The following is a 26,507-nucleotide window of genomic DNA, read 5'->3' as shown; positions in this document are numbered from 1 at the left end:
ATGTAAAGAACTACAAAGGGACCTGAACAAACTGAGCTTCAATGTGGAGAAATGTAAAGTCTTGCACATAGGGAAAGGAAACCCAATGTATAACTACACGATGGGGAGGATGGTACTGGGGGAAGGCAAACTAGAAAAGGACTTGGGGGTTTTGGTGGATAAAACAATGAAGCCGGCGACACAATGCGTAGCAGCCTCAAAGAAGGCGAACAGAATGTTGGGCATTATTAAAAAAGGTATCACTATCAGAACGAAGGAAGTTATCCTGCCACTGTATCGGGCGATGGTGCGCCCATATCTCGAGTAAGAACATAAGAACATAAGCAGTGCCTCCGCCGGGTCAGACCATAGGTCCATCCTGCCCGGCAGTCCGCTCCCGCAGCGGCCCAAACAGGTCACGACCTGTCTGAATCACCAGAAGGGGCTCCCTTGCCACCTTGGTTTCTCATTGAAGTCCTATCTTCCCATCGAAGACCTAACCCTCCGGTCTTGCACATGCACGACCTGTTTGGTTTCTATACTTATTACCTGGTTAGCTTTCTATACTTGTGTTACATCCCAGCTCCTCCCTCAGTATCCCACGATCCCTTTATCCCTCAGGAATCCGTCCAATCCCTGTTTGAATCCCTGTACCGTATTCTGCCTGATCACTGAGTCAATACTGGTCGCCGTACCTTAAGAAGGATATGGCGATACTCGAGAGGGCCCAGAGAAGAGCTACAAGGATGATAAAGGACTTAGAAAATCTTTCATATGCTGAAAGGCTAGAGAAGCTTGGGTTCTTTTCTCTCGAAAAGCGGAGACTTAGAGGGGACATGATAGAAACTTACAAGATCATGAAAGGTAGAGAGAAGGTAGAGAGGGACAGATTCTTCAAACTGGCGGGGGCAACAAAAACAAGAGGGCACTCAAAGAAATTGAAAGGAGAAAGATTCAGAAGAAATGCTAGGAAGTTATTCTTCACTCAGAGGGTGGTGGACACCTGGAATGCGCTTCCAGAGGAGGTGGTAGAGCAGAATACGATTTTGGGATTCAAAATGGGATTGGACGATTTCCTGACGGAAAAGGGGATTGAAGGGTATAATTAGAGGGTTACTATACAGGATATTATGCAATTAGGGAATAAAATGTTTTAGGTAAAAGAATCACTTACAGGTCATTGACCTGGGGGGGCCGCCACGGGAGTGGACTGCTGGGGATGAGGGACCCATGGTCTGACTCGGCAGAGGTGATGCTTATGTTCTTATGTAAGCTGTGAGACTTAGCAGGTGTCTTCGTGGTCTCAACTGCTACTGCAGAAAAAGTCGGTTTGGTGCTCTACTGAACTCGGCAGGGAAACCGACAGCCGAGTTCTGCTTTGATCTGTTTTTTCTTGTTTTATATTTATTTTTAATACTTGTGGTTTGAAGAGTTGTTCTTCTTCAATAATTTCTTTTAGTCAAGAAGAGTAAGAACTCTGCTGTTACAAACCTCAAATGCTAGTGAGCTTGTGTATGTATGTATGTGTATATATATATATAATTTTTTATTATGTCCTAAAGACAAGAAAGCAAAGGGTTTCTATTCTAAAAGCATTATAACTATTATTTAGAATCTAGTTTTTCTGAAGAGAAAGGGAGAGCAGCAACTAAGTAGGAGCAGGTCAGAAAAAAATTGACAGGAGGAGGGGAGGGGGATCGAGGAATAGGGCAATCCTGCACATGCTTAGTAAGCTTAAAAGCTTACTATAGCTAGGGAGAGCACTGACGCATTAGGCTCAGTCAGAGACTTCACCATCAAGCGGGGCTGCATATCCCCTGCCTGTCTCCGGAGAACATTCCATTACTTAAATGTCCTATTCAACATTGGTATTCCTTTCAATTAATTTGGAATTGTATAAACTCATCTGATGGTTTTTACTGAAAAGCAAATCTAGTAAATAAGATTAAATATAAAAATAAAACAGACATTATCGGGTGTGCTTGTCCATCTATACTTCAAGCAGACCTTACAAAAAATTAGGAAAACTACTGTATATCCTCTTACAGCAACAGATTTTCATTCTGAGCTTACCATCAAGGCGCAAATATAGCAGGTTACGGAAAGCAAAATAATCCTCCATAATAGTCATAAGTGAAGTCATCTGACAGAAAAGCAAGACCCGGTGGTTGGTAGCTCTCAACTTTGGCAGAATGCGATCAAGGAGTTCAAATTTTCCTGATGCTCGATAAAGATCAGCTCTGTTTACAGAGAGAATAAAGAAAAAGGAAAAATTAGTTTATCTGCTAATTTTCTTTCTTTTAGCTTGTAGACCAGTATAGTCCTAACAAATGGGTTATATACCTCACTGCTACCAGCAGGTGGAGACTGAGAAAGCACAGTTACTTACCGTAACAGGTGTTATCCAGGGACAGCAGGCATATATTCTCACATGTGGGTGACGTCATCTACGGAGCCCCAGCGCGGACAGCTTTTCAAGCAAACTTGATTGAAGTTTCAAGTTTGCACACTGCACCACGCATGTGCATGCCTTCTCGCCCACTAGAGGGCGCATCCCACCTCGTGGTTCTCAGTTCCATAACTAGCAAAGAAGCCATCCCCGGGGAGGCGGGCGGGTTGTGAGAATATATGCCTGCTGTCCCTGGATAACACCTGTTACGGTAAGTAACTGTGCTTTATCCCAGGACAAGCAGGCATGATATTCTCACATGTGGGTGACCTCCAAGCCAACCAAAAAAGGGCAGGTGGGAAGATGGCAATTTAGGAAAACAGATTACGCAATACCGACTGGCCAAACCGGCCGTCGCTTCTGGACAATGTGTCCAGACAGTAGTGGGAGGTGAATGTATGAACCGAAGACCAAGTGGCAGCCTTGCATATGTCCTCCACAGGTGTAGAACGGAGGAAAGCTACAGAGGCTGCCATCGCTCTGACCTTATGCCCCGTGACTCGACCCGGGGGCGGAAGACCAGCCTGAGCATAGCAAAAAGAAATACAAGCAGCCAACCAGTTAGACAGAGTGCGCTTGGAAACAGGATGCCCTAATCGATTAGGATCAAAGGACAAAAACAATTGAGGAACTTTCCTATGAGACCTGGTGCGTTGAAGGTAATATGCTAACGCCCTATTACAGTCAAGCGTGTGAAGCGCCGTCTCGCCAGGATGGGAGTGGGGTTTCGGAAAGAACACAGGAAGGACAATGGACTGATTGAGGTGAAAATCAGACACCACCTTTGGTAAAAATTTTGGATGTGTGCGGAGAACCACCTTATCATGATGGAACACAGTAAAAGGAGGGTCCGCAACCAAAGCTTGCAACTCCCCAATCCGTCTAGCGGATGTGAGAGCAATCAGAAAAATCACCTTCCAAGTCAAAAATTTCAAAAGAGCCTTGTCGAGTGGCTCAAAAGGAGGTTTCATCAGTTGAGCCAAAACCACATTTAAATCCCACACGACGGGAGGAGGCTTAAGAGGGGGACAAACCCTGAGTAGCCCTTTCATGAAACGCGTCACCAAAGGATGGAGCGAAAGAGCACGTCCATCCAGGTGCTGATGGAAAGCCGAAATGGCACTAAGATGAACACGCACAGATGTGGTTTTCAGACCAGAGTGCGACAGGTGCCATAAGTATTCCAGGACCGAGGACACCGGAACCGAAACAGGATCCAGGTGGAAAGAAGAACACCAGGTGGAAAATCTGGTCCATTTTTGTGAATAACAAAGCCTGGTCGAAATCTTGCGGGAGGCTTCCAACACCTCCCTCACAGATTGAGACACACAGGGCGAAGTTAAGGAGCAAGAAACCAAGCTGTCAGGTGTAATGACTGAAGATTGGGATGTAACATTGAACCTTGACTCTGAGACAGCAGAGAAGGAAACACAGGCAGAAGTAGAGGATCCCTGGTACTGAGCTGAAGCAGCAGGGAGAACCAGTGCTGACGCGGCCACCGAGGCGCAATGAGAATCATAGTGGCCGCGGACGATTTGAGACGTACTAACGTTCTCATGATCAGAGGAAAAGGAGGGAACGCATACAGGAACCTCCCTTCTCAATCGAGAAGGAAGGCATCTGCTTCCAGACGGTCCCGGGAGTACATCCGAGAACAATACAGGGGCAGTTTGCGGGTTTCCGGAGAGGCAAACAGATCCACCTGCGGCGTCCCCCAGCGATCGAAAACCTCGCGCAGGACTCCGGTGTTTAGAGACCACTCGTGCGGCTGCAGAAGCCGACTGAGTTTGTCCGCCAGACAGTTCTGTTCTCCCTGGATGTAGACCGCCCGAAGGAAGATGTTCCGGGAGACCGCCCACTCCCAAAGGCGAAGAGCCTCCGAGCAGAGGGGCCAAGAACCCGTCCCACCTTGCTTGTTCACATAGTACATCGCCACTTGGTTGTCCGTACGAACGAGGACTACCTGATCTTGCAGGATGTGGTCGAACGCTCGAACCGCCAGAAAGATGGCACGAAGTTCCAGCACGTTGATGTGACAACGACGGTCCTCGGCAGACCATAGGCCCTGCGTCCGAAGACCGTCGAGGTGGGCTCCCCACGCGTACTCCGAGGAGTCTGTGGTCAGAACCTTGCGAAAGGGAGGGGTGAGAAACAGTAAACCCCCTGACAGATTGGAAGAGTTGGTCCACCAACGTAGCGATCTTCGCAAAGGAGGAGTCACCGTAATGAGACGAGACACCGGATCGCGATCCTGACGCCACTGAGAAGCTAGGGTCCACTGAGGAATCCTCAGGTGCAGCCTGGCGAAGGGAGTGACGTGGACCGTCGATGCCATGTGGCCCAGCAGCATCATCATGCGCTGGGCCGACACCACCGATAGTTGAGAGATCAGACGGCCCATCCGCACCAAGGCTTCCAACCGCGGAGGTGGGAGGTACGAGCGCAGGCGCACAGTGTCCAGCACTGCGCCTATAAATTGAAGAGACTGGGCAGGGGATAACTGTGACTTGGGAAAATTTATCTCGAACCCCAGTCTCTGCAGGAAGACGATAGACTGTTGGGTCGCTGAGATAACACCCTCCCTGGTCGAGGCCTTGATGAGCCAATCGTCCAGGTACGGGAATACATGAAGCCCACGAGATCTCAGGGCTGCCGCGACCACAACCATGCACTTCGTGAAGACTCGAGGGGACGAGGCCAGGCCGAAGGGCAGGACCCTGTACTGAAGATGCAGGTCTCCCCACCTGGAACCGTAAAAACCTCCGGTAGGCGGGGTGCACCGGAACATGGGTGTACGCTTCCTTCAGATCGAGGGAGCACATCCAGTCCCCTTCCTCTAAAAGAGGATACAAGATCGGGAGAGACAGCATTCGAAACTTCTCCCGGACCAGGAATTTGTTGAGCTTCCTGAGATCCAGAATGGGGCGTAAGTCCCCGGTCTTCTTTGGGACCAAAAAGTAACGGGAGTAAACCCCCTTCCCCAGCTGATCTTTGGGGACCGGTTCCACCGCCCGAAGCTTCAACAGAGCCCTGGCTTCGGCCAGAAGGATGGGAAGTTGTGCTCGGTTGTAAGAGGCAGCCCCCGGGGGTTGATCCGGTGGTGCGGACACAAAGTTGAGCGAGTAGCCCTCGGAGACGGTCCGGAGCACCCAAGCGTCTGATGTGATCTCGGTCCAAGCCACATAGAAGGACCGAAGACGCCCCCCTATGGGAAGGGGTTCCTGTGAGATCGCGGAGGGGAACCCGCCCCTTCCGCTCAGCCCGTCAAAAGGAGGGCGCGGGTTTGGAAGGACCCTGCGCCGGGGCTTGGGATTGTCCCCCTCTGCCTCGCTGAGATGGACGTCTCGGTGGTGGCCTAGAAAAAGCCGGAGTAGACTTCTGAGGGTATCGGCGCGGCGGAGGACGGAAGGGTTTCTGCGGCGGGGGCCTAGGCTTGGGGCGGACCAGGGAGGCTAACGAGCGCTCCTGTTCCGACAACCGTTTGGTCGCCGCATCTAAGGACTCGTCAAATAACTCGGACCCCACACAAGGCAAGTCTGCAAGACGTTCCTGCAGGTTTGGGTCCATATCGAGGATGCAAAGCCAGGCCAGATGGCGCATGGCCACTGCGAAGGCCGACACCCTCGAAACCAGCTCAAATGCATCGTACACCGCATGGAAGAGGTACAACCGCAATTGAGACAGGTTGGACATAAACTTGTCAAATCCTGCTCTCTGGGAGTCCGGTAGGGAGTCACGATATTGAGGAAGGTCTTTCACCATACCACGCAGATATGAGGAAAAGGTGAAGGCATAATTTAGTACCCTGGTGGCCATCAGGGAATTAGAATAGAGGCGACGGCCAAACTTGTCCAGGGTCCGCCCCTCTCTGCCGGGTGGAACCGCCGCAGAAACCCGAGAGGGCTGCGTTTTCTTAAGGGCAGACTCCACCAGTAAAGACTGGTGGGAGAGTTGCGCCTTCTCAAACCCCTTAGGGGGCACCGTCCTATATTTCGCTTCCATCTTGGATGGGACAGACGTGACTAAGAGGGTTAGCCAAGTTCTTCAGCAAGGTCTGCAGGAGGACTCTATTCAAGGGGAGCCTAGGTACCTCCCTAGGTGGGGTAGGGAGGTCCTGCTCCTCCAAAAATTCTTTAGAATACTGAGAACCCACCATGAGGTCCAACCCCAGGGCTCGGGCCATGTCCTGAACAAAGGTGGAAAATGAGGATGGCCTGGCGGGTGGAGAAGGGGTTCTCGACCTCCCCACCGAGGAAAGGGGAGAGGCCTCGTGGGAATAATGAGGATCCCTGGCCGACCCCGAGCCCCAGGATTCCCGCTCCAAAGGCCTCGAGGGGGAAGGAGAAATTCTCCGCCTCGAAGAACCTTTGGGTGAGGACCCCGGGGTCCGGGGGGCACTCTCCCTCTTCCTCGGCGAGGCGGCGCGTGAAATCCTTCTAGGAGGAGATCGGAGAAGCCTCGGGTTATCGAGGCGCAACTCCGACACCTGCAAAGCCTCGCCCCCGAGCGGCGAGGAACGATCGCGCCGCTGAGGCGAGCCCCGCGGGCGCTTCGGCTTCCTCGAGCGGCGCCCCGTCCGAGGTCGCCTCGAGGGCGAGGAGCCCCGGGAAGACCTCGAGGAGGAGGAGGAGGAAATGCGGCGCACCCGGCGCATCTTGTCCTTGGGCCGCACGCTCTGCTCAGGCGGCACCCCCGAGGTCGAGGTCGAGGGCAAGACCGGGGTCGAGGTCAGTGGAAGCCTCAATACCCGAGGGCCGAGGCCGGCCGAGGTCGGGGCCTCCGAGGTCGAGGCAGCCGTGACCGAAGCCCGTTTGCAGCACTTCCAGGGCCCCCGACAGCTCCGATAGAAATTAGAGCTCGGAAGGAGGTCCTGAAAGGCCGGAATCCCCGACGAAGGTACGGGATGTTCCGTGTCCGGAGCACACTCCCTGGAGGGCGACCTCGGTCTCGAGTATTCCCTCGGGGTGTGCGATGCCGGGGTCCTAGGCGGGGCCGACGCTAACCCACTCGCCTTAGCCGGGGCAGAGGATGGCTTCTTAGCTGTCGGGGATGGAACACAGGACTTACCGAAGCAGGTTTTTCCCGAGGGACGCCTTCGAGGTCGAGGGTCGAGGCGAAGCCGAGGCCCCCGAGGGCGCCGAGGCCGAGGTCAAGGCCGGGGCCGAAGCCGAGGCCGACGTCGAGGCCTTAACAGGCGCGTCCACGGCAAACAACTCCGCCATTCTGGCCCGTCGGCGGCGGAGAGCTCTGGGCTGAAAAGTAGCACAACGATCACAAGAAGCTGTCGGATGATCCGGGCCCAGACAAACAATGCACCACCGGTGGGGGTCAGTGATAGAAAGTAACCTCTCACACCAGCTGCATTTCTTAAAACCCGTCACAGGACGGGACATGTACGGAAAAACAGGCCGGGAACGACCGACGTCCCGCGGCCACGGCTGGCGGGAGCCCCCGGAGCCCAACGAAAAGAAAAATATATATATATTTTTTTTTTAGAGATGAACGAAAGTAAAACAATGAAATAAGAGCACCGCGATTCGAAAAAAAAAACGGAACGCGGCAGCAGAAAGGCAGCAAAATTGGAGCTCAAATCCACAGGGCTTTCTGGCTCCGCGGAAAAAATTGAACTGAGGACCACGAGGTGGGATGCGCCCTCTAGTGGGCGAGAAGGCATGCACATGCGTGGTGCAGTGTGCAAACTTGAAACTTCAATCAAGTTTGCTTGAAAAGCTGTCCGCGCTGGGGCTCCGTAGATGACGTCACCCACATGTGAGAATATCATGCCTGCTTGTCCTGGGATAACAAACTTGTATATCAGTATATCTTCCTCCCTAGAAATCCAGTCTGCCGAATAGCCAAGCAGAACCTAGAAAAGACTAACTGAAAACAGTAAAAACCATTCCGAACAGAAGTGAAAAAAACAACAAACAACTGTAAATAACTTTTGGAACATATGTAGAACTTAATCCTGATAAAGAAAACATCCCCACAGCTCACCAGCTAAGCCATAGCTGCTGTTCTTACTTCTCACAGGCCCTAGAAAAATTCTAGAACCCGCAGAAAACCCGCAAATCTACATGCGAGCAAAATAAAAACCCATAATCACTGCACAAAGACAGATAGGGTGGGGGACTATACCAGTCTACAAGCTAACAGAAAGAAAATTAGAAGGCAAAAACCTAATTTCTTCTTCTGTATCGCTTGGTAGACCGGTATAGTCCTTATGAATGGGACGTACCAAAGCAGTACCCATAAGGGTACCCATGAAGTACCCAAAGCAGTACCCATGAAGGGCTGACACCAGAACACATTCACCGAATACTGCTTCCTAATGTGCTTGAACATCCAGTAGTGTCTGACAAAGGAATGCAGAGAAGACCAAACTGCAGCCTAGCAAATATCTACTGGAGGCACTAGAGAATACTCAGCCTAAGAAGCTGCCTGATCCCTGGTGGAATGAGCCTTGAGAAATTCTGGAACAGGCTTCTTCTTCAGCAGATAAGCAGAAGCAATAGTCTCCTTGATCCAGCGCGCAATAGTAGCCTTAGAAGCGCCATCCCCCTTACGAAGGACAAAGAGATGATCTGATTTCCTGATCTCCTGGGTCCTCTGCACATAAGACCGAAGGACCCGACTGATATCCAACTTGCGCAACTGTCTCTGCTCGGAAGAGCCCTCCCAGCTACCCAACACTGGGAGGACCACCGCCTGATTGACATGAAAAGGAGAAACTACCTTTGGCAGAAAGGAAGGAACAGGCCTCAAGACAACCCATTCCCTAGAAAGCTCCAAGAAGGGAGCCATACAAGAGAAAGCCTGCAGTTCAGAAACACGTCTAGCTGAAGTAATGGCCACCAAGAAGATCACTTTAAGAGTAAGGTCCTTCAAAGAGCAGTCGCCCAATAGTTCAAAAGGAAGGCGCACTAAAACTGACAGAACCAGATTTTGATCCCAAGAAGGAACAGAGGGTCGTAAGGGAGGCTTGAGCAATTTGGCTGCCCGCAAGAAGCGAATCACATCAGGAATCAGGGGTTAAATTTTATGTATTATTTTAAAATATGACAGAAATTCAAGTGATATATTTAATTTCAATTGTCAATTTATTGATACACTTGTAAGATGTAAAAATGAATAAAGATCTTTAATAAAAAAAAAAAAAAGGAATGGCAGTCAATTGCTGACCTTTCAACAACCCAAGAAAGGCTGACAAGGCTGCAAAATTGAACCCGGAGAGAAGACCAAGCCAATCCCCTGCCCAGGCCATCCTGCAAAAACTCTAAGAAGCTAGGCAGGGAAGCGCCAAAAAGAGACCACTCCACGCGCATTACACCACTCCTCAAATAGACGCCAAGCCCTCACATAAGCCTGAGAGGTAGAAAGCCTCCAGGACCCCAAGAGAGTTGAGATCACTTTATCTGAATACCCTTTCTTACCTAGGCAACCCCTTTCAAGAGCCAAGCCGTAAGACAGAAGGGACCCGGATCGAACATTGGAATGGAACCCTGAGTCAGAACGTCATCCAAGAGAGGCAGAGGAAAAGGATACGCCACCAGATCTGTGTACCATGGCCACCTGAGCCAATCCAGAGCCACGAGAACCAAAAGGCCTGGATGACGAATTATGCGGAGAAGAATTCTGCCTACTAATGGCCACAGAGAGAACACATACAGCAGCCCCTCCATTGGCCATGATTGAACCAGAGCATCCAGGCTCTCGGCCTAACCATCTCTACGACGACTGAAGAAATGGGGCATTTTGGCATTGAGACTTGTGGCCATCAGGTCCATGAGGGGCTGACCCCAAGACTGCACTAGCAACTGAAAGGCCACGGGGCTTAGACACCGCTCTCTGGGATCTAGCACATGACGACTTAAGAAGTCCGCTTGAACATTCTCCACTCTGGCTATGTGGGATGCAATATTTCTTGAAGGTGTGACTCTGCCCACACCATGAGCAGAGCCACCTCCTGTGCCACCAAAGTGCTTCTGGTGCCCCCCTGATGATGGATATAGGCCACCACAGTGGCATTGTCCAACAGAACCCTGACTGACTTGCCAATCAGAAAGGACTGGAAGGCTAGCAACGCCAGATGGATGGCTCTGGTATCCAAGACACTGATCGATCAAGAAGCCTCCTCCGTGCCCTGAGCTGAGTGACCTAGTCATTGAGCTCCCCAACCGAGAAGACTGACATCCGTGAGCAGCACTGTCCACTGCGGCTGATCCAGACTCGCATCTTGTACAAGATGGGGGGGTCTGGAGCCACCAACGAAGACTGCCCCGAGCTAAGCCCGGAAGCAGAACAAGGTGATCCAGACTGTGCCTCTGAAGCGACCACCTCTGAAGAAAAGCATACTGAAGAGGACGCATGTGGGCCCCAAAACCACCTCACAACATCAAGAGAGGCCGCCATCAACCACCCAATTCTTGGAGGAAATCCTGCACCCAAGGACACCGGGATGCCATAAACTGGCAAAACTGAGATTGCAATTTGCTTACCCGGGTCTCCGGAAGGAAGACCTTCCCCAAGGAGGTGTCAAAACAGCACTCCTAGATACTCAAGACGCTGAGAGGGGAGACAGACGGTTCTTGGCAATGTTGACGTACCCAACCCAGTGACTGCAAAGAGGCAGCCCCTCGACCAGTAAGCGGAAACGGCGAAATCACACCCACACTCACGAGCAACGCCACCTCAAGCCAGCGGCCTAAGGCCTATCCTCAGGCAAACGAGGCACTATTAGAGTCAGTGAGGTCCTCACCAAACAAGAAAGATTCCTTACAAGGAAACTTTGTTAACTTAGCTTTGACGCTGAATCCGCCGACCAAGCACGAAGCCACAAAGTACCACTGAAAACGCTGACATTGGCAGAAGCTCGCAAGAGGTCATACATGGTATCTGAAAGATAAGAAGCACCCAATTCAATCTTTGCCACCTTGTGCTTGAGCAATTCCCAATCCTCAGATTTACTGTCAAGCACATGCTCGGCCCAGCGAAAACATGCCCGAGCCACTAGCCCGTCACACATCACATGCCTGGACTGCCAGAGCTGTCACATCAAAACTCTGTTTAAGGAGGGACTTCAACTTACTCTCCTCTAGGGTCCTTCAAGGCAGCACTGCCTTCAACAGGCACGGTGTGCCTCTTACAGATGGCCTCTATAGAGACCATTACATCCACCATAGGCGACTTCAGAGTATCCCTATCCCCTTCAGGAATGGGATACAGGCGGGCCATGGAGCACGCAAAACGAAAGGGAGTTTTCGGCACCTGCCACTGAGTGAGCATAATATCCCAAATATCCTGATGCATAGGAAAAGAGCGGGAAGCAAAGCAGATCCCCTTAAGCAAGGGGTCCACCATAACACAGGGGCTCCATCATGTGTCCTCAAAGTGTAAAACCAAGGAGACCTGAAGAATTAGCTCATGAAGCTCATCCTGCTGACAAATGCGCACCACAGATGCATCTTCGCCAGCTGGGGAGTGTTGGGGGGGAGGGGGGAATCCACCCCCTCCCCCAACAGGATCCTGGAAAATCTCCCCAAGGTTCCTCCTCAAAAACATCTTGCTCCTCTGGGGAAAAATCCTCATCTTAAGAGACCCTCAGGTGTTTGGAGGGAGAGAGGAGTAGAGGGGGACAAAACCGCTGCTGTATGGGGCCGCACCGGGGAAGACATTGAGGGCAAACCCCTTCCCCCCCTCCCCCGAGTGGACATGTGAAACTCCTGCCACCAGCACATAAGCTTTACAAAGTGTTAACATAAATTCAGGGGAGGAAAGACCCCGGCGGCCCCAAGGTATTCCCTGCCCAGCAGGGGGACCCTGCCAATAACCTGCCCCTGCAATTACCAGAACAAGGGGAAGCTCACCTGAGGTAACTGAAATGAAAGAGGAGGTTCCCGCCAAAATTGGACCTCCTGGCGGCCTGCCGGGTCTGAGAAAACCTGGGACTTTCCTGACACTGAGGCCGAGGAACCGACCAACGTGAAAAAGGGGAATCCGCAGCCGCTCCTACAGCAAGGGAAATCCTTTTCTCCCTGACTGTCGGCGGCTGAGCATAAGCCCGGGCTTCCCTGCGATCCAAAGCCGACTGCTCGAGGCACCAACAACGGGGCACCCTGGCCACCGGCATCCGCTGCCAACGAGGCTGCCCCACTGCTCCAGCCTGTACAACTCTTGCACAGGCCAGCCATGAGTACCTCGCATCTGGAGCACCTTTTCCCTTTAAAAGTGCTCATTGTGCCAGAAAATGCCCTAGCTGAAAGAAAAAATACCGGTTAGTTAGTTTTTACAGGGAAATGAGCCCTGCAGACTGGCACACCTCTGATTTTTTTTTTTTCTTAGTCAGAACAGACTCCACAGCTCTCAAAGCTGGAGGGCTGACCAACCAGGGGCCAGGCCGCCTGCTGAGGCACCTCTACAAAAATATGAAGAGGTGGAGGAATGTAGAGGGAGGGACCCAGCACGAAACTCGCTGGGTTTAACACCCCCAAGGTCGGACGGATCCCCAAACAAGACCCATCCAAGCTCTATCTGGCACAAAAGGGGAACCCAGGAGTCCAAAACAAAGTTCCTACAGTGCTAAGAGGAGAGCCAAAAAGCCTTACCACCTGCTATGGAGACTGAGATAGACTGGATTTCTAGGGAGGAAGCTATACTGATATACAAGTTTGTTCTCAGTCTCCACCTGCTGGTAGCAATGAGGTATATAACCCATTCATAAGGACTATACCGATCTACCAAGCAATACAGAATTAGTTTATTAATTTTCACTTTTACTTTAAGTTATTTGTTATTCATTCTGATACCTTCTACCTTCTACATAGCTTATAACATTATAATAAAATATAAAGAATACTATTTCCAATGGAGATTTGGTATTAAGAAAGGGCTTACCCATTAATAACACCCCCCGAGTATCCTAAGTGTTCCGCAAAAGATTCCTGTAAAAACACAAATATATACATCATATATATTTTATATAAAAATATTCTGCATTTTCAACTAATCTTCCAGATGAGACTTAGAAGATACAGTGGTGGTGGAGGAGTGGGGTGGGTTAGCCATATTGGTTTGCATCAGTAGAAAAAAATGTAAGAGAGGATGCTGGTACCTTATAGAACAACCAATTTATTATGGCATGAGCTTTGTGAAATGCCTCTCCCATAGGCACAGGAACCAGCAAGAAGCTATGAGCATATTAGTTCAATGGTCTTTTCTGAGTTTTATGAGTCCTTGCCACTATGAAAATTGAAGGCTCCGAATGCAAAAGGCCCTCTTTGCAATCTAGAAGGAAGACATCTAAGGCTAGTGCATCATGTTTCTCTATCCTCAAGCAGACCCAAGAAACTCTCCTGTTTAGAAGAGATGCAAATAGATCCACCGAAGAATATCTTATTTGCTAGCCCTCTGTCCAAGGACCACTTACATGGCTGGAGGACTTGATCCATCCTGCCCATTATGATCTTTTTTTGCCCGAGGGCCATTCTGTGTGAAAAAGACTACATCCCAAGTGTCTCCCAAACACAGGAAGTACGATTCTTTTTTTTTTTTCAAATTCTTTATTCATTTTTCATCTTCCATCAAGTACACAATATTACATCAATTGAATCAAACATATCACTTGAAATTCTTTCTATTGTCATCTTAAATGCATAAATTATCTCCCTGTTTTGATCCCTGTTTGTTAACATTGAATAGCTACCTGCTAATTTAAGGTGACCATGCTGGACACCTTTCTGAAAGCCTTTAGAGTGTTCCAGATCACCCTGAGCTCGATGGTATGATATTTTTCCTAAGCAGACCAAAGGAACTGGAAGTGAATCCCTGTATATGAGCTACAAAAGCCCAGCTTGAACTTATCTGCAGTTAGGTCTATTTGAGACTAGAAGATGATAACTCTAGAGACTTTTGACTGAATCAGCCACCAAGTCTTTGAACTTATGGGTTATTTGGATGACATCAAACTCTTGAGTGGATTGAAGCTAATGTGGGCATAGGAGCCAATGGGCTTGTCTCATCATGAGATATGCTATATACAACTGAAGCAAAAATGTACAGCAATCTCAACATGATCCATTCTGATATCTGCTCAGTCTTCTTTATTCCTACTATTATTTATCATTTCTAAAGCACTACCAGGCATACACAGCAGTGCAGATACATAAAACACAGTACCAGCTCAACAGAAAATACAATATATTCAATCTAAATATACACAAGACATTATGGAGAAGTGATCTAGATATAAAAGGGAAAGGGGACTTGTATACCGCCTTTTTGTGGCTTTGGCTTTCAAAGCTGACATTCAAAGCAGTGGGCATTGGAAGATTTAAGTGCCTTGCCCAGGGTCACAAGGAGCAGCACCGGGATTTGATCTTAACCTCTGGGTGCAGAGGCAGCAGTTCTACCAGCGAGCCACAGCCTTTCTCATGTGTTTAGCAGAGCTCCTATGAATTTCACAGCACACAACAGGCTCAGATGTGATTTTAGTAAAATACTGCAAACCCAAATGACTCCAACCTGGATATCTGTGTTTCTTTAGCACTCTCCAGACCAGTAGAGGTTAACTTTACGAATGGGTATATATCTAATCATGACCAGCAGGTGGAGACTGAAAACAAAACTTTGGGACAGTATATCCTAGCCCCTCCTCTCTATTTCCCTCAGTCTTCTTTCAGTCTCCAGCAGGTGTTGAGTGATCTGTACCCATCTCCCTTGGTAGGGCTGTTGGAATTTGTTTAAGGGGTTTTTTGTCCCTGTTTTTAGCCGGACGGAGCTTGGACGGACTCTGTTTGGGGGTTCGTCCGACCTCGGGGGTGTCAAACCCGGCGGGTCACGAGCGGGGTCCCTCCCCCCACTTCCTCCACCTCCCCATATTTTTTTAGAGGAGCCTCAGCAATAAGCCTTGCCCCCTAAATCAAGCAAGACTATTGTTTGAGAGCCTGTGGAGTCTGTTCTGTAAAAAAAAAAAAAAAAAAAATCCTGAGGTAGTGCTGGTCTGGAGGGTTGTATCCCTTTAAGAAAACTGTATTTTACTGTATTTTTTCAACTAACCGGCACTCTTTTACAGCTAGGTCGCGTATGGAGCAATGAGCACTTCTAAAGGGAAAAAGTGCTCATTGTGCTCCAGACGCGAGGCACTCGCGGCCGGCCTGTGCAAGCGGTGTTCAGGCCGGTGCGGTGGAGGAGCTCCGTCGGCAGCGGCTGCAGGCGCCCAGAGCTCCCCGCCGATGGTGCCTCGCGAGTCGGCAGGGAACGGTGGAGAAGCCCGGTCTTCTCTGTCCGCCCACGGAGGGAATCCCCAAACCGCCGACGGTCGGGTTTTAGAGGATTCCCTCTCAGCTGATTTTTTGACAGCTGATGCCGGCTTGCCTGCTTTAGCGGCTGAGACTATTCAGGTTTCTCAGCCGCTTCAGGCTATGGAGGGAGCTTTTTTGGCGGGAAAACCGCCATCTTCTCTGTCTGGCCCCTCCATTTTGTCTTCCACCTCAGGTGACCTTCCCCCTGTTTTGACTATGCAGGGGCAAGGTTCTGCTGGGTCCCCTGCTGTGGCAGGGAGTCCCTTGGGACCCTCGGGGGGGTTTTCTCCTGAATTTTTCTTTTCTTTATGCAGAGCCTATTTTCAGGCGGCTGGGGGTCCCGGTTGCGCCCAGGGGGTCTCGGGGGGTGGTTTTTCCTCCGCGCTTCCTGCGGCTTTGCCTCTTTCGTCTGGCGTGACGTCCCCTCCGCCGCCTCCCTTGTCCAAGCGTCCGCGGGTGTCGTGGGACGAGAATTTGTGGTCGGAGGAACGGGTCGGTCTGGAGGAGGACCTGGACCCTTCTGAGGAATTCCAGGACTCTCTGGAGGGGACGGAAGCTGGCGGCGGGTTGTCGGATTTCCCGTTCTCCAGTGTCGAGGCGTCTGTGGTGCGTCTTTTTCAGAAAGATGAGCTGCCTGACCTTATTCAGCAGGTTTCTTCGGTCTTGCGTTTTGAGGACGCGCCGCCGGAGACTCCGCGTGTGGGGGACCCCCTGTTGCGGGGGATCCGTTCCGTTTCCCGCTCTTTTCCTATGCATCAGGATATTCGGGATATTATCCTGGAGCAGTGGAAAACGCCGGAGACGCCGTTTCGGCTGGCGCGCAGCATGGCTCGCCTGTATCCCATTCCTGAAGGGGATCGGGCTACGTTAGCTTCGCCGGTCGTGGATGCGGTGGTCTCGGCAATTTCCAAGCGGCATACCGTGCCTGTTGAGGGCGGTTCTGCCTTGCGAGACCCTGAGGAGCGCAAATTGGAGGGCCTACTTAAGCAAAATTTTCAGGTCTCTGCCCTTGGGGTCCAGGCGGCTATTTGTGGGGGACTGGTTGCTCGCGCCGTGTTTCGGTGGGCGGAGCGGGTCTTGGATCGAGAGTCTGACGACTGGTCTCTGGTGGATCAGGAGGTTGCGAAGATTGAGATGGCGGCCTCATTCCTCTCAGATGCTCTCTATGACTTGGTGCGGATCTCGGCTAAGTCTATGGCTTTTGGCGTGGCCGCAAGGCGTGTGTTGTGGCTGCGCGCTTGGGCGGCGGATGCTGCGTCCAAAGCTAAGCTTACTAAATTTCCCTTTCGGGGGTCGTTTTTGTTTGGAGAGGACTTGGATAAGTTGATTCAGACTCTGTCGGACTCGAAAGTTCCCCGTCTGCCGGAGGACCGTGCCCGCCCGGCGTCTAGGGGGGGTGCGGCCCGGGGGCGTTTGCGGGATTTTCGCAAGTATCGCCCTGGGCGTGGGGCTGCTTCTTTCCAGTCTCCGGGATTTTCCCGGGGTCGGTTCTTCCAGCGCATGCAGCCCTTTCGGGGGGCCCGTCGGGGGGCAGGGAATCCCTCCGCCGGTTCCCCCGCTTCCCGTCCTGCACAATGACGCCTTGCCGGCGCCCCCTTTGGTTCCGGTGGGGGCCCGGCTGCGAGATTTTTTCCCCAAATGGGCCGAGATCACGTCCGATCAGTGGGTCCTGGAGGTGGTGCGGGACGGTTATGCCCTGGAGTTCGCCCGCTCTCTGCCGGATTTTTTCCTCGCTTCTCCATGTCAGACTCCGGGGAAGACGCAGGCTTTTCGCCAGACCCTTCAGCGCTTGCTAGATCTCAGGGCAGTTGTTCCGGTGCCCCCTCCAGAGTGGGGCACGGGCAGGTACTCCATTTACTTTGTGGTGCCCAAGAAGGAGGGGACTTTTCGGCCCATCCTCGATTTGAAAGGGGTCAACAGGGCTCTCAAGATTCCCTCTTTCCGTATGGAAACTCTGCGGTCGGTCATTCTGGCGGTTCAGCCGGGGGAGTTTCTCACTTCCCTCGATCTGACGGAGGCCTACTTGCATGTTCCCATTCGGGCCTCTCATCAGCGTTTCCTGCGCTTTGCGATCTTGGGTCGGCACTTTCAGTTCTGTGCGCTTCCCTTTGGGCTGGCCACGGCTCCGCGGACGTTCACCAAGGTGATGGTGGTCGTCGCGGCAGCCTTGCGGTCGGAGGGCATCCTGGTACACCCCTACCTGGACGACTGGTTAATTCGGGCAAAGTCGTTGCAGGAAAGCTCCCGGGTTACTGCTCGGGTGGTGGAGTTTCTCCGGTCGCTGGGCTGGGTGGTCAACCTTGCCAAGAGTCGGTTGGTCCCGGCTCAGCGTCTGGAGTACCTCGGGGTGCTGTTCGACACCTCCTTGGGGAAGGTCTTCCTCCCAGAGGGCCGGGTGAGCAAATTGCAATCTCAGATTCGCCTGCTTTTGGCGTCCCGGTGTCCTCGGGCGCGAGATTTCCTCCAGGTCTTGGGGTCGATGGCGGCGTCCCTGGACGTGGTGAGGTGGGCGCGGGCCCACATGCGTCCTCTCCAGTATGCTCTGCTCCGGAGGTGGTCTCCCCAGAGGCACGGGATGGATGTTCCGGTTCCCCTGCGAGGCTTGGCGCGCTGCAGTCTGCGTTGGTGGCTCCAGACCCCTCACCTAGTTCAGGGGGTGGGTCTGGATCTCCCGCAGTGGACGGTGCTCCTGACGGATGCGAGTCTCCTGGGTTGGGGGGCTCAGTGTTTGGGTCACTCAGCTCAGGGCACCTGGTCCGCGGAGGAGGCCGCCTGGTCGATCAACGTGTTGGAGACCAGAGCGGTCCGTCTGGCGCTGTTGGCTTTCCACTCTCTGTTGCGGGGCAAGTCAGTCAGAGTGCTGTCGGACAATGCCACGGCGGTGGCTTATGTCAATCGTCAGGGGGGCACCAAGAGCACTCGGGTGGCGCAGGAGGCGGCTCTGCTCATGGTTTGGGCGGAATCCCATCTGCTGGACCTCTCGGCCTCTCATATAGCCGGAGTAGACAACGTTCAGGCAGACTTCCTCAGTCGTCACTTCCTAGATCCAGGAGAGTGGTGTCTCGGCGCCGAGGCGTTTCAGTTGATAGTGCAGGCTTGGGGGCAGCCCCTGATGGACCTGATGGCCACGGGTGGCAACGCCAAGGTGCCCCGCTTCTTCAGTCGTCGCAGGGACGGTCTGGCCGAGGGTCTGGATGCTCTGGTCCAGCCGTGGCCAACGGAGGGGCTGTTGTATGTGTTCCCTCCTTGGCCGCTGGTGGGCAGAGTGCTTCTTCGCATTGTTTACCATCCGGGTTTGGTGGTGTTGGTGGCGCCGGATTGGCCTCGCCGTCCATGGTATGCGGATCTGGTGAGGCACCTGGTAGCGGATCCTCTTCCTCTGCCTCTCTCGGACGACCTTCTGATGCAGGGTCCCATTCCCATGTTCGACCCGTCTCCCTTCTGTCTTACGGCGTGGCTCTTGAAAGGGGTCGCCTTAGCAAGAAGGGATATTCAGACAAGGTGATCTCTACACTGTTGGGGTCCCGGAGGCTTTCTACCTCGCGGGCTTATGTGCGGGTTTGGCGTCTCTTTGAGGAATGGTGTCGGGCGCGGGGAGTGACCTCTTTTCGCGCTTCTCTGCCTTACATTCTGGAGTTCTTGCAGGATGGCCTGGATAGAGGCCTGGCTTGGTCTTCTCTCCGGGTCCATCTTGCGGCCCTGTCGGCTTTTCGAGGGTTGGTGTCAGGTCAGCGTTTATCGGCGCTTCCTGATGTGATTCGGTTTTTGCGGGCGGCCAAGTTGCTTAGGCCGCCCCTACGGCCCTCGGTTCCCTCTTGGGATCTTAATCTGGTTCTCTCTGTTTTGGTGCGTCCGCCTTTCGAGCCCTTGGACGACTGTTCTTTGAAGGACCTTACTTTGAAGGCGGTCTTTTTGGTGGCCATTACTTCTGCTAGGCGTGTTTCTGAGCTGCAGGCTTTCTCTTGTAGGACTCCCTTCTTGGAGTTTTCTAGGGAACGGGTCGTCTTGCGGCCTGTTCCTTCCTTTCTGCCTAAGGTGGTTTCTCCTTTTCATGTCAATCAATCGGTGGTTCTCCCGGTCTTGGGTAGTCGGGAGGGCTCTTCTGAGCAACGGCAGCTGCGCAAGTTGGATGTCGGTCGGGTCCTTCGCTCTTATGTGCAGCGGACCCAGGAATTCCGGAAGTCCGATCATCTCTTTGTCCTCCTGGCGGGTTCTCGTCGGGGAGCTGGCGCTTCTAAGGCTACTATTGCGCGCTGGATCAAGGAGACGATTGCTTCCGCTTATCTTCTGAAACAGCAGCCGGTTCCGGAGTTTCTAAAGGCTCATTCCACTCGGGGTCAGGCGGCTTCTTGGGCTGAGTCGTCGCTCGTGCCTCCTGTGGATATTTGTAAGGCTGCGGTTTGGTCCTCCTTGCATTCCTTTGTCCGTCATTATCGGGTTGATGTGCAGGCGCGTCGGGACGCGGTGTTCGGTGAGCGTGTACTGGTATCGGCCCTTCGGGGGTCCCGCCCGTGAGAGGGACTGCTTTGGTACGTCCCATTCGTAAAGTTAACCTCTACTGGTCTGGAGAGTGCTAAAGAAGGAGAAATTAGGTTCTTACCTGCTAATTTACTTTCTTTTAGCTTCTCCAGACCAGTAGAGGTCCCCACCCTGTCTGTTGTTGTTGTTGTTGGGGCTGTTGCGCGGGCAGTTTTTGGTTTTTGCTGCGGGTTCTAGTATTTTTCTAGGGCCGGGGAGAATTGAAGAACAGCGGCTGTGGCTCGGCTGGCTTAGCTGGCGAGCTGTGGGGACATTCTTCCTTCGGGAATTTCTCCTCTGCATTTTCCAACAGCATTTTGGGTTTGTTATTTGTTACTCCTTTCGGAGTATTGTTTTTTCTCTCTGTTGTTTTCCAGTTCTTGGTTCTGCTTGGCTATTCGGCAGACTGAGGGAAATAGAGAGGAGGGGCTAGGATATACTGTCCCAAAGTTTTGTTTTCAGTCTCCACCTGCTGGTCATGATTAGATATATACCCATTCGTAAAGTTAACCTCTACTGGTCTGGAGAAGCTAAAAGAAAGTAAATTAGCAGGTAAGAACCTAATTTCTCCTTATTAACTTTACTAATCTTAGCTGAGATTCACTCTTCACTAAGTCTAGTGTCCTAATAGGGAAGTACATGCACCTCCAATTGTGCACCCCCATATAGCACTACCATGGGTAAACATTTTGTGCTTGATATTACAACAGGACACCTATATGAGTAGTTCACAAAAAATTGGCCACTGCTTCCAGATCTATCCCCAGTAGTAAGAGATGACAAGGGGACAAAGTTTAAACCCACCCCTGCAGGCTCTGACCCTATCCCCATCCCGTCCCCGCTCTGTTTTTGCCAGATCAGTCCCTGTCCATGTGGACTCAGCCCTAATTTGTTCAAGCCTCAAACACTTATGATTTTATAAAGTATAAAAAGGGACAATATTTTGTACAACTGTTTATAAATCACAAATAGAGCCTTCCATGTTAATCTGGTTTTGGTATAACCTTCCAAAGATTCAGTTGCCTATACATTATATCAGCGTTTCTCAACCTGCGGTATGCGTACCCCAGAGGGTACGTAGGCTGCCTGTTGGGGGTATGTGGGCTAGCCGCCCCCTGGGATCTCTCCCTTCCTGTCACCCCCACTGAAGCCACCACCGCCGCTTCCTCCCTGCCCCGCCGCTGAAGCTGACCATGCCACCCGACACGCTCTATTCATACACCTCCAACCCCTCTGCCGCTGCCGCAACATGGACGGGCCAGGCACGTGCAGCAACTGCACGTAGTCAGCCCACAAGCCTACCCCTGATGTCAATTCTGATGGAGAGAAGATTCCGGCCCAGCCAATTAGCTTCTGTGGCAGCGGTGGTTTCAGCAGGGGACAGGCACGGAGGAAGAAAAAGTTTGGGGGGAATGGAGTGTGTCAGGTAGCAGGGTTGACTTCAGGGCTGGGGCAGGGAGGCAAGGAGAAATTGGCAGCTGTGGATTCAGTGAGTGTGGGGGGGGCAGGCAGGGAGAGAGGAAGAAAAAAGTTGGATTCATGGAGAGACAGAGAAAGATGTTGGTTGGGGAATGGAATGAGGTCTGAAGAGGAAGCATGCAGGAGGAAGAAAGAAGGGAATAAATTAGATGCACAGTCAGAAGGAAGTGCAACCAGAGACTCATGAAATCACTAGACAACAAAGGTAGAAAAAATGATTTTATTTTCAATTTAGTGATCAAAATGTGTCAGTATTGATAATTTATATCTGCTGTCTGTCTATATTTTGCACTATGTCTATTTTTCTATAATTGTTACTTGCATATTTTAAAGTCATCTGCTTTGACCTTTTTGAAAAAACCCTGAATATAAATAATTAACATTTTCTCTGTGTACAGTGTGCTGAATGCTCTCCAGTGCTCCGATGGTCAGAGTTCCTATGAGCATTGGAGCAGCGCAAAGCATTCAAAGTGCTGGCAGGCACTAAAAACCACTTCTGTGCTTTTTTAAAAGGGAGGATAGTGTTCTATTCCCAATCAACAGATTATGATATTGTAACTTTCCCCTCCTTCCCTACTCATTCATGTCTGTCCTTAATTCAATTGTTATAATGCCAATTGATATAAATTGTTTGTCTTGTGTTTAATTCGTTTAAATTGTATAGGAGACCACCACCTGGTGGCTTTTAAATTGTACATCGCTTAGAAATCTTACATAAGCGATTCATCAAATGCTAAATAAACTTGAAACTTGAATCAAGGTTCCCTCTTGGTTTAAAATGTTTTTTATTTATTTATTTTATATTTATGTAAGTTTGACAACTCATGTTGCAAGAACACTCTTTCCTAAAATGGAACAAATTATTTATACTTACTAATTATTTATATCCATCTTGTAACAAGAGTTTACCTTATCAGGAGATTATTTATATTAGGATGGAATAGCTTTCACTTTACCTAATTTGAGAATACCATGACACTAATAAACAAGATAAATATACTGTACACACATTTGCACAACTGCTACCTTATTTTTAAGGATGAAATAGAGACTGCTGACTTGAGAACACTTTCTGTTTTGTTGGGATGTTTGTTCCACTAAAATATACTGGAGTGGATGAGTGGCCTAGTGACTAGAACTCTTGCCTCAGCACCCTGAGGTTATGAGTTCGATATCCACTGCAGCTCCTTGTGACTCTGGGCAATTCATTTAACACTTAGGGCTCCTTTTACAAAGCTGCGCTAGCGGTTTTATCGCATGCACCGGATTAGCGTGCGCTAGCCGGAAATCTACCATCTGCTCAAAAGGAGGCGGTAGCGACTAGCACGCGCTATTCCACGCGTTAAAGCCCTAGCGCAGCTTTGTAAAAGGAGCTCCTTAATTGCTCCAGGTACAAAATAAATACCTGTCTAAAATATGTAAACAGCTTTGATTGTAACCACACAGAAAAACAGTATATCAAGCCCATACTTTTACCTATATCACACACGACAATATTCTATATAAAGAGATTATGGTATGCTCTTTTCCAGTAGATAGGTAAGACATTCTAGATTCACACCTTGCCCTTCCTGCGCCTGCCTACTATCTCAATCTGTATATGGTTCTCCAAGTTGTTTCTTGGATGCCTGCTAGCCCTTGGAGCCTAGGAAAAATTCTGTCTATATGTTATTTTTTCTGCGGGAGCAGTTTCTGAGCTCCTCTGAAGCCTTTGTTGGCTGTTTGCAGTTGGTGTTCCTATATAATTTTTTGAGCAGAACGGTTGTTGCTGTATTGATTGCTATAGGTGTCTCAATTTCATGTTTATGTAGTGACTCTTGGTGCTTGGGTACTAACTGTAGGTGGAGCTAAGGAGCCAAGTGAGGCACACAGAAAAGATCTGGAGTAGTTTCCTTCTGTAGATCTGCAGTGGATTCATTCTGTCTAGAATGTCTCACCTATCTACTGGAAAAGAGCTTTCCAGTGCAATAGGTGAGACATTCTAGACAGATGGGATGTATAAAAGCAGTCACCAAAAAGCTAAGGTGGGCTTGCTGCGTTGGTCCGTTAACAGCGAGGACCCAAAGGCATCCACTCTGTAAAATTTGGCAAACATGTGAAGAGAGGACCACGTTGAAGCCCTGCAGATTTCCTCAGGGAACACAGCTCAAGCTTCAGCCCATGATGAAAACACACTCCTGATAGAATGTGTCTTGACAGAAATGGGAGACTGTTCCCAGAAAGAATATAGGCTGATAAAATGGCCCTACGGATCCATCTGGAAATCATGGCCTTGGGAGTAGGAGCGGGGCCTTGGAAGCAGGAATGAGTCAGAACAAACAAATAGTCAGAGATGGGAAATTCGTTAGTGACCTCCAGGTAGCGAAGCACCCTGCACAAATCCAGTTTTTTCAAAAGGCTATCTTGTGTCCTGAAATTAGTAGACTCAAAAACAGGCAAACTTCCTGATTAACATGGAAAACCGAACCAACCTTCAGCAAGAAGGAAGGAACTGTATGCAGGGAAACACCAGTCTCCGAAATGAGGAGGAAGAGTTCCCTACATGAAAGAGCCTGGAAGTCCAAGACATGACATGTTGAGATATTACCAACTACAAACACGGTCTTGAACATCAAATCCAAGAGGGAAGCATCCCAAAGGGGCTCAACAGGAGCCAGGATGAAGCTAGACAGCACCAGGTTGAGGTCCCAGGAAGAAACAGTGGCTTAACCGGCAGTCTGATGCAAAGAGCCCACTTCAGAAATCTAGCAAAATCAAGATGAGACACGAAAGAGCAACAACGATCACGGGCTCTAAAACAAGACAGCCCGGCCACTTGGACCCGAAGAGACACCATAGTGAGGCTTTTATCAAGACCAACCTGAAGAAAAGCGAGAATCACCGAGATCAGAGCCAAATAAGGCTTCACCTGGGCCTCAGTGCACCAATGTGGGAAAGCCTTCCACGCCTTAGTGTAAGCAGAAATTGTAGACGACTTCTTAGACTTGAGAAGAATGTCAATAATCACATCAGAATAGCCTTTGTGCTCTAAGGCTGAGCGCACAAGAGCCATGCTGTAAGAGCAAAGCATCCTGGGTCCTCCATGCAGATTGGATCCTGCATAAGCAGGTCTAGATGGGTGCTCAGCCAAAGGCTGGAACCCTTGCAAGATGCATCAGGTCTGCAAATCACAGTCTGCGAGACCAATCTGAGACACCAGAATGACACGGCCCAGATAGACTGCAATCTGCTGAATGGCATGGACGATCATGGGCCAGGGTGAAAAGACATACAGGAGAAACTCCTGAGGCCATGGCTGCACTAGAGTGTTGAAACCCTCCCTTCTGTGCTTGGATCTTCGACTGAAGAAACAATATGCTTTCTTGTTCTTTAAAAAAAAAAAAAAAAAATTCTTTATTCAGTTTTAACTCTTGCAACAAGTGTACAATATTCAATCAGATAAATCGTACAAATCGCTTGACATTCTAACAATTATTGTCAAATGCAAATAAAAAAGACCCCTCCCCCACCCATCCCATTCATCAAGGATAAACCCATTAAATTACAAAACATACTTCCCCATCCCCACATTAAATATAGTCCTATGTAATAAAAAGGTGTCCAAGGTGTCTAATCATTAGAATATGCAATCAATGGCCCCCAAATCTTTTTAAAACTATTATAATTTCCTTGCTGTATAGCAAGCACTCTCTCCATTTTATAAATATGACAAACTGAATTCCACCAAAAGGTATAATTAAGTTTAGTATAGTCCTTCCAATTTTCAGTAATATGTTGAATGGCAACCCCCGTCAGTATGCTATGGCCACAAGATCAAAGCAGGGCTGACCCCCAGTGCCGTACTATGGTTCGGAATGCCGCTGAGGACAGGGCCCACTTGCCCGGATCCAATGTCTGTCTGCTGAGGAAGTCAACTTGAACATTGTCGACTCCCTCCACATGCACTGCTGAGAGCGCCTGGAGGTGGCATTCCGCCCATAGAAAAAGAAGGCAGGCTTCATGAGCCAGAGGGGTACTCTTGGTCCCTCCCTAGCGATTGACAGGTTACTGTTGTCGTGTTGTTGGAGAAGACATTGACCACTTGGCCCTCCAGAGTCTTCTGTAATCGCATCAGAGCCAGCTAAGAGGGTATCCAACACCCCTGGATGGGAAAACGATTGCAATGGGCTCCCCAGCCCTGAAGGCTGACATCCATCATCACCATGATCTAGGAGGCAATCCACAGTGGAACGCTCTTGCAGAGTGACTGCATGAAGAGCTACATGATGGCCCGAGCCTCTAGAGTCCAGGGAAGACAGGTCTGTAAACAATCCCTGTGCGGAGCCCAGCGAGAGAGTAAGGCATGCTGGAGAGGATGCACGTGTGTCCTTGCCCAAAGAACTACATCCAACCACATAAACTGCTGTTGAGACAGACATGGGAGAAGTCACTGCTTGCCCTGGATCATTGACATGGAATTCTGCTAATATTTGGTTTTTTGCCAGATACTTGTGACTTGGGTTGGCCTCCATGAAGATGGGATACTGGGCCAGATGGACACTAGTCTGATCCAGTAAGGCTATTCTTATGTTAACGTGGCAGCCATGGACCTCAGGACCTGAAGATAGTCCCATGCCGAAGGAGCCAGCTGTTCCAGAAGCAAAGAAATCTGGACACTCAGGCCCAGATTCTGTGTAGGACGCGTGGTCTCAGAAACTGCCTAAGCACGTCCACGTTACAGGCACCAGTTAGAGGATTGGGTTGCTGATGAGCTTAAAGCGGCAACCCATCCCCACCCTCTGAGA

General features: G+C 50.4%; 1 protein-coding gene across 6 annotated transcripts in view; it reads right to left on the bottom strand.

The window, feature by feature from the left end:
* SMARCA2 (SWI/SNF related, matrix associated, actin dependent regulator of chromatin, subfamily a, member 2) overlaps positions 1-26,507 on the bottom strand; it is a 604,189-nt gene that overhangs the window by 279,465 nt on the left and 298,217 nt on the right. For all 6 annotated transcript variants that reach the window (XM_033925235.1, XM_033925226.1, XM_033925254.1 and 3 more), the window contains exons 23-24: positions 13,322-13,368; positions 2,053-2,219 (exon numbers count right to left, since the gene is read on the bottom strand). In XM_033925235.1, coding sequence (XP_033781126.1) covers positions 2,053-2,219; positions 13,322-13,368 — 214 coding nt within the window. The remainder of the gene's footprint in view (positions 1-2,052; positions 2,220-13,321; positions 13,369-26,507) is intronic.

This window comes from Geotrypetes seraphini, chromosome 1, assembly GCF_902459505.1.
Source record: "Geotrypetes seraphini chromosome 1, aGeoSer1.1, whole genome shotgun sequence".
Lineage (NCBI taxonomy): Eukaryota > Metazoa > Chordata > Amphibia > Gymnophiona > Dermophiidae > Geotrypetes > Geotrypetes seraphini.
The sequence above is the reverse complement of the archived record's forward strand: the minus strand, read 5'-3'. Positions and strand labels throughout refer to the sequence as shown.